At 42.3% G+C, this 8,756-nt stretch overlaps 1 protein-coding gene across 1 annotated transcript in view; it reads right to left on the reverse strand.

The window, feature by feature from the left end:
* BRWD3 (bromodomain and WD repeat domain containing 3) overlaps positions 1-1,574 on the reverse strand; it is a 195,635-nt gene extending 194,061 nt beyond the window's left edge. The window contains exons 1-4 of the mRNA XM_007957508.1: positions 1,544-1,574; positions 1,363-1,421; positions 1,130-1,159; positions 651-710 (exon numbers count right to left, since the gene is read on the reverse strand). Of these exons, the coding sequence (XP_007955699.1) occupies positions 651-710; positions 1,130-1,159; positions 1,363-1,421; positions 1,544-1,574 (180 nt within the window). The remainder of the gene's footprint in view (positions 1-650; positions 711-1,129; positions 1,160-1,362; positions 1,422-1,543) is intronic.
* Between the last annotated feature and the right edge of the window lie 7,182 nt (positions 1,575-8,756).

The raw sequence follows: 8,756 nt of genomic DNA on the forward strand, positions 1-8,756 counted from the left end.
AAATGTGATTTAATTAGCTATTTTCTAAGATATACAAACACTTCGCTTTTATTAGGTAGTTGACTACCCCAAACCCGCAATTTTTGGAATTCGCTCGATGCTCTCTATAATTTTTAATTGTGTCGTTTTTTCTCAACCCTGGGTCCTTCAACTCCCCTCCTGAGCCTCCTCCCCCGCTTCCCCCACCCCACTCCCAAAAACGCCTGGCCCCGGTTCCCGTATTTCGAGCCGTGACCAACCAGAAAACAGTTTTCTTCCACTAATCCGGAACTCCGGGCTGTTACCAACGCTATCATTGGCCAGCGTCAGTCCTTGGTACGTGCCCCAAGATAACCTCCCGGTTTCTTTCCCCTTTTCCCCCTACAATAGGCCTTCTCCGATGTTTGTAACAAATTCACAAGCCGCAATACGGCACCTCTGATAACCAACACGCATTCTTCAAAGTTTTCGGGTGGAAACAAGCGAGGCCAAAGAGAGGGCAATGTACCCTTTCTCTGCCTCGCAGGGAGGGGGGAAGGGGCAGTCGATCTTGGGCTAGGCACAGAGCTCTAGAACGGCGTAGGCTGAGAGGTCGGGGGCGGATTGGGGGGAAAAGGTGGGGAAGGAGTGGAGAAAGAGTTGGATTAAGTTGAAATAAAAACTTCACTCACCAGATCCTCAAAGCTTCTCCGGTGCTCTTTCCCTTCCCAGTCCAAGCGCCGCGGAATCAGCTGGGGGCCGGAGAAAAAGAAAGGGAGAGGGGGGCAAACGATAAAGGCGAAGCTTCCACTCCTCATCAACCCAACTCAGCCTGGGTCCCAGTCCTCGACTCTATTAAGTCTTTATTTCCCTTGGCCCGATAGCTATAGCCTCAGAGCTAGACGGGTGCGGGGGGGGGGGCGGTTGGGGGCAGAGATAAGTAGAAGGAAATGCTGAAAAATCGCCTCCCAAAGACATGAAGAGTGGGCAAGTTAAGACATAAGCGTTGTCCACCTTTTTGAGGGAAGAAGCCGGTTCACCCCATAACAACAGCTGTGGGTGCCCAGATCTAAGCCTCCCTCTCGGCGTGTGCCCTCCGCCCCTGACTTACCCTCCCCTTCCACCAGTCTCACCCCAACCCTCCCCACCCCTTCCCGAAGGGGCTTCGTACCTGATGCTCCTCGAGCTCCTGCACTAGCACCTAAGCAAAAGGGAAACATGGATATGAGGAGCAGCTCGAGCCATCAACACGTTCCTCCCTCCCCACTTCGAATCCAGCCTCTGACGGTAGGGACTAGTCAAGGCCGGCCCTTCCGTCACCCTCAGCAGAACGGCTCACCCACTGCCTCGATTTCCCCATTGAGACCACTCCCACCGACTCCCAGCTCTCCTTCTCCCCCTCACCTGAGCGGATTTGTTGCAGGGTCCGGACTGCAAGAACCTAGCGATCAGGTAATACAGCTCTGAGAGAGAGGGGAAAAAGAGGTTGAGAGGGAGGCAAAGAGAAATAGCAGCTTTTTAAAAAGAAACTGACAGCCCTCACGCTAAGCCCCCACCCCCTTAGCCCACAGACACAGCTACCCACCAGCTTCGATCTGGGTAGGAGCCGCCGCCATCCTTTCCCGAGGGGGTTTGGGGGCTTCGCTCTGGAGGGGCTGGCGAGGGGTGGGCTGCCTCTATTGTGGTGAAGCCCCCATGCCCAAGACTCCCGCCGCTTCCGCCGTACTCCTCGTCCCAGTTTCGGTCTTTCCTGGATTCATCGCATCACGTTTCGACCCATAGATATTCTAGCCCAAGAGCTGAGGAGGCGGAGGAGGAAGGAGAGAGAGCGAGACAGAGAGAGAGAGGAGGAGGGAGGGGTCGAAGTGGCGGAGGGGGGTAGGAGGGGAGAAAGGGGAGGGGTAAAATGGTAAGAGGAGCCTGTAGCACTCGTTGTTCGCCGCCTGGGGCGCTAACTCAGCGGCTTGGCCTCCGCCCTCCCAGACGGCCTACTGTTGCCTAGGTGATGCGCAGAGGAAGGAGGAGGCTTTTAAGGGCGTTGGACGCTCTGGCAACCGCCAACTCTGTGGTGACGTTCCTTCAAGGAGTTTCCGAGTCAGTCGCTCTTCCTGTGAGGGCAGTGAGGCCACTTCCGGTTGAGGACTCGGCCTCCTGAAGTGAACTTGAAGAACTTTGTGAGGGTCTGACTTGACTCAGCGGCTTTCTCTTTTTTTTTTCTCGGGGAGCCAAAGCGGTTTTGTTTTGTTCTAATTTTTTCCCTCCCCCTCGAAAAGGAGGCTAGCCACTAGAGGGTTTTGTGCCTGAGGGAAGTAATGGAGCGCTTATTTCGTTGTCACTTTTCTTTAAAATCATTTTTCTACCAAATGAAAATACCTTACCAGTCTAGAGCCAAAACCAAAAACCCACTGCCATCCAGTTGACACAGACTCATAGAGACCCTATAGGATAGAGTAGAACTGCCTAAAACTGTTTCCAAGGCTATAAATCTTCACAGAAGCTGACTGCCTCATCTTTCTCCCTCAGAGCTGCTGGTGGGTTGGATCCACTGACCTATTGGTTAGCAGCTGACTGCTTTAACCACTGTGCAACCAGACCTCCCTCCAATCCAGAGCATGGGTCTCATTTTGTTAAAAAGAAAGACTATTTCTAAAAATTTCCACTGTTTCTGATAAATACTGCATATGAAATTTTTACTCAGTCATAAAGCATTTTATATTTTCCCCATCTAAAAGTTTAACACATACCATATTCTATTCCTATCGGAAAATTCTATATTGTGTTTTCAAATACTGTCAAAGTAGTTTACATTAACCAAGTATTTTTACATATTTCATATGTTTATGCATGGGACTAGAGGTTCAGGACTATATTTGTTTACATCCTGAAACTCTTACTACAATGTCAACTTTCAGTACTTGGTTACTAAGATCTCCAGTGATCAGAGTTTATAGAATAATTGACAAAGATAGAGTAATCTGGGTCTCTTTCTTTTTCTACTTTATCTTAAATGTTCTCACCCCAAGCCTTGACCAAAAGAAGTAATTAATAGAAGCTGAAGCTGATGAGACTAGAAAAGTTAAAGCTGCATTTTTTATATTAAAACATTCAAATTTGAAGTTTCACCTACCTTTATTGCTGTATTCTTAATAATTTAGTTACCTCACTCACTACTCAGCCATTGACCACCATGGACCTAGAATTCCATTATGCTACATAAACCTGGTTATCTCTCCCTCTGGCCATTTTTTTTCCCTTCAGCAAAAACCTTACACATGGTAATTATAAAATGATTGGTTTATCTTTGGTTGTTATGCAATGGTATTTCATAAAACAAATGTCATTACTGGAAAAGAAAAGATATAGCAAATATATCTAAACCATAGCCAACTCATTACATGTAGTTTAGCAATACAGCAGACTATATGAATAATTTCTACAGTTCAAGTTTGATGTGTATAACAATTAACATTAGTCAAGCATTTACCATATGCTAGCACTTTACATACTTCACTTCATTTAACCTTTTCAGTAATCCTAGGAGGTAGATTTTCTTATTATCCCCATTTTACAGATGATAAAAATGGCTATGACCTTGCAGTTAAATTATGTGAGCCTTGTTCCTCATTTGTAAAATGTGACTAATAATGCTTGCCATGCCCACTTCACATGCAATGCTGTAAAACCATGTGAGAATATATTTGTATCATATTTAAAGTCTGTTTGCCATTGTTATTCCAGTGATCACTTCTGTATCAATCTGAGTGCAATCAGAGCAAAAAATCACAAAATAATTTGAACAGGAAAAGTTTAAGATAAGCAATTATTAATGATAGCAGGAGAGCTGAGTGATGAGGGATTAGCTAGTGAGAAGTAAAGAGAATTCTGAAGAACATAAGAATGTTGTTGTCCTTAGGTGCCACCGAGTCAGCCCTGACTCAAAGCAATCCCATGTACAACAGAATGAAATACTACCCAGTCCTGCACCATCCTCACAATCCTTGCTATGCTTTAGCCTATCATTGCAGCCACTGTGTCAAAACATCTTGTTGACCAGCTTCCCCTTCTTTGCTGACCCTTTACTTTATCAAACATGATATCCTTCTCCAGGGAATGGTCCCTTCTGACAACATGACCAAAGTGGGTAAGACGAATATAGGAATAGAAGATACATAATAGATATAATACCCAACACCTCTAGATGAAGTTCTCTGGGTAGTACAAGCAGCTTGCAATTGGCTACTAACCTGAAGATTGGCAGTTCAAACCCACCTAGCAGTGCCACTGAAGAAAGTCCTGGCCATCTGCTTCCATAGAGATTACAGGGGAAAAAAAAGGAGTTCTCTGTAATACATGGGGTCATCATCCTTCAGAATGGACTCAACAGCAACGGATCACCCCTATAAGTGAGATGGAGCACCTACCACCCCCACTTTCTCCCCAGGACTGAGGTGTAGACCTTGTTAGAGAGGCCACAGCCAATCAAGGCTCATTCAGTGCAAGAAAGATGCTGTGGTGTCTTGAAGACAGAATTTGCTGGATTGGAACTTTCTAGAACCCTCTGAAACTTAGTAGAAACCCACCCTCTGGAATCCATCTGGAAAAGATGTTCACAGGAAGGTGTCTCTCACCAAAGGTACTCTATTACAAAACCACCAAAGGGAGGGTGCTAGAGGAAGCCACTGGCTACTGGGTGCTGATGATACCATATCCCATAGCATCTGGGTACTGGAGAAGGCTGAAGGAACTGGGCACTGAAGAAGCAGCTATTTAGAAATAGCCTGCCCAGTGAGCAGCACACCAGAAATAGGAAGAAAAATACTTTCTTTATCCACTCTTTCCAGTGTCCTCTATTCACAAAGCATCAGTGCTAGCTGGCAAAAGGAAAAACATTTAAATGGCCCACAGCCATTGTCAGAGTATTTAGTAAAGGCAAATTCAGAGATGAGAAGTTGTCAATAAAGGAGTACAACTTCCTCTGTTTTCTTGGCCATAATGAATAGATAAAATGTGGATGCTTACACACAATGTTATTTGTTGTTTAGCTTAATGCTCTGAAGTGTTTTGTCGTAATTAAAGTCATCAACCTTAATCTTGTGGACAAAGGCTTAATTGAGAGGGAAGGACAAATTTCATAAATGACAACAAAAGTAGATTTAGGTAGGAAAAATCTGGAATGTTTACTCAGTAGGATATCCTAGTAAAAAAAAAAAAAATACAAGTCTGTTTAAAGTAAAAACAGCAGAGTTTTATTAATGGTAGAAAGGCATTTTGCAAAATGGGGAACAAAGAGCCAACCAGCCCTGGCAATGTGCTCTGAAAACCTTACTATTACAAAGGTTAATAAAGGTAAAAAACACAAATAGGAGGGTGTATTTGCAGTATTTTCTAATTGGATAACATTTGTAAAGCTTCAGGTATCAGAATGTCAGTTGACAACCTTTTGCAGGAGTCAACCTCCTTTGCAAAAGGGGACTTCAGGTGACAAGATTACAAATTCTTAGAATAAATTTAAAATTACAAGTATTTTCTAAGTACAAATCATATGTAAAAATTTTAAAAAGGTGAAAAAGACATTATCGTTAGGGAGGGTCTGAAATCACATGCTTAACACTATGTCCAAACACCTGTTCACACAAAATAATCTCAACATCGGTCATTTCTAACCCCAAAATTGAATTGAAATAAGTGATAGAGATAGGCAACACAGCCTTTTCCTGTTAAGAACTGCTTGTACCTAAGTCAAGTTTTTGCAAAAAGAAAATGACAAGATGTATTTTAGCAAAATGGAATTACTTAAGGCAAGAAAATTTCCAAGTCAGACCTCTTTAGCCTTTAGTCACATCAAGGCCTGAGTTTTAAAATGCTCTTCTTTATTTTATCCTCTTTTGATCAAGAATTTCTTTGGGAATTTGATGATCACTAAAGAGTACTTTTCTTCTGCATGGACTTTATTTTCACCTTGCTTGAGCTAGGAGCCTCATCTTTGGGGTGAGCTAGTTTTCAGGTCCATATTACTAGGCTCTAATCATCCACAAAGGAATAAATCTTCTTCTGCAAGGCTTCAATTAGGATTTATACATGGCTGGTTGTTGTTTACAAGCCTTTAAGATCCAGATGCTGTTGGACAAATGGCAATGCTTGGGTGTCATTAGACAAACACCATCACAGGGGGTTTCACCAGGCTATTGTATAAGAACTCTGTTTCAGTAATTTTATATTATAAGGATGTTAGTAGAGCCAGGCTGAATGGGAAGAAATGCTTGACAGGTAAAAAACTTCTTTGTGGAGTGTAAAAATTTTTAAATACTCAAGTTAGTATTTCAGATATGTCTATAGTAGTTTCAATTATTTCTTCAAAGTACATGACAAACATGTTGTTCATGAGGGGTTAAATGTTTTGTACAGAGTTGAGTGATGCAATAAAAGAAACATTTAATTAAACAGGAAATAAACAATAGAAAGGAGAACAACTAGTCTGGTTTGTAGTATAGAGTATAACCCGAAGCTAATACTTTTTTGGGGGAGCTCTGGTAGTATAGTGGCTAAGGCACTTGACTGCTAACCAGAAGGCTGGCGGTTAAAACCCACCAGTCACTCCTCAAAAGGAAGATGGGGCAATCTACTTCCGTAGTGATACTGCCTTGGAAACCCAAGGAGGGGTCGCTAGGAGTCGGGTCCGACTCGAGGGCACATAACAACAACACAATACTTTTTGGGAAGTATTAGTGTCCCAAAAAGCTAATACTTTTCAAAAGGAGGAGAATTATCTTCAGGGTCGTTTATGTGTAACCAAGTAGGTTGGCACACCATTTCAATGTTTTTCTCTACTTGATAGGAGGTATTGGTTATACCACAGATTCCTCCTTGTTGTGCTAAGAGAAAATCTAAAACAATTCCATTACTTAACACAACTCTGACAAGGAAATTTAAAGATTATCCTGTTGCTCTATGGAACTGGCTAGGTTATTTATCATTTGTTCTATTTCCATAGATATTTTACATACAGCTGTTTCTAAGCTAGCAATCCCATAAAACCAAAATAAATTTTGGAGGAATCGGTAACCTAACCCAGGTGCATAGTTTATGGGTTTATAGTATATCCAGGTATCTTGAGTTTGCTCCATCTTAAAATTTTTAGGCTACTGTACCAATCTTTACTTTCATCGTGAGTACAGATATTTAAACTTATCCACTGCCATTGAGTCTATTTCAATTTATAGTGACCAAATAGAGAACTACCCCATGAGGTTTCCAAGGCTATAGATCTTTACAGAAACAGACTGCCTAATGTGTGTCCCACAGAGCTGCTGGTGGGTTCAAAACGCTGACCTTTTGATTAGCAACTGAATGTTTTAACCACTGTACCACCAGAGCTCCTTACACATACTTAAAAAAAACCCTCATATTTAAAGGTACTCCTAATTGTCCTAGAGTACATTGCCTACCATATGCCATCCATCTGAACATGGTGTACCCATGCATAGAGTTTATCACTTGGGTTGTGGTTTGATTTACTGGAGTAATCTGATCCTCCACATAAAAATATATAACCTTTTGGGGCACAAATTATGTTATCTTGGGTATGGATGTTTGGGGATGTGTGGTAGTTAAGGTTATGTGTCAACTTGGCTGGGCCTGGTTTTGAGTGGCTGGGCAGCTGGTTGCAGTTATTCCGCATTATGAGTCTGGCAGTCGACTCCATGGTGGAATCTGCCATGAGAAGCTGTGTAGCTGCTTTAGGGATGTGGTCTGCTTCTAGTATAAAAGGAGAAGTTTTGGGAATGGTCTGTAGCTTCTGGTATGCTTGAATCCTGCATGTAGCCAAGTTGTTATTCAGCAGCCTGCCATGTTGTCTTCCAATCTTGGGACTCTCAATGGACTTGAATCAATGGCCTGACATGTGGTTTGGTAATATCAGGACTGTGCCTTTTTACTTGTTGACCTTTGGTGTGACAGCCTCAGCAGCCAGCAACTGCCTTAGTGAAGAAAGCCTCCAGCTCCAATGGGCTGGGAGCAAGAGGCAGAGCTGAAACCCAAGGTCGAGGGGCTTTCACCCAGCCCCTGGACCCTGGCACTTTGAACTCAGACTTCTAGCCTCCAAAAATGTAAGAGAATAAACTCCTGTTTGCTAAAGTCACCCATTTATGGTATATTCCTTTTAGAGAAGCACGAAGATAACTAAAACAGAAAGGGATGGTTTGATTAGTTTGTTCAAGCCACTTTTCTGTTAGAGAATTTTTACAAATTGACAGTTGTCCAAATCTTATTGGGTTCCAATTTTTTTTAACATAAAGATCATGCTGTGTAATTATTTTTATAGCCAAGTAATTTTTGGGATGCATCTAACAGCACTGTATAATTCCCAGGAGGTTTTATAGTTAAGACAGGATATCCATCCCAGTCTTTACATCAATCCTCAAACATTTTGGCAACTCTAGGAAGCAGGAAAGATTTTAGGCTGGAGCAATCTACCTCAGTTAAATTAAGTGTAGTTAAAGTTAAAACAAGGCACTTGGGGCAAAGTCTCTAGTTCAAGGGAGTACTATAACTTGAAACATACAGCTTGTTTAAAATTAAAGTTGAGGTTGATAGTGGCTTTGGGTACAAGGCTATAATTAGATACTGGAAAAGCAAATGGATCTGAAGTATCATGTACAGACCTAGGGGAAGGGTTACAAATCCAGCAATTAGTTAAATTGATTGATTTGGCTATTTATTTAAAAAAAATTTTTTTATTATTATTTATTGTGATTTGGGTGAAGATTTACAGAGCAAATTCACTTTCCATACAGCAGTTC

This window comes from Orycteropus afer, unplaced genomic scaffold (genome assembly GCF_000298275.1).
Source record: "Orycteropus afer afer isolate SDZICR_OR568_19922 unplaced genomic scaffold, OryAfe1.0 scaffold00755, whole genome shotgun sequence".
NCBI lineage: Eukaryota > Metazoa > Chordata > Mammalia > Tubulidentata > Orycteropodidae > Orycteropus > Orycteropus afer.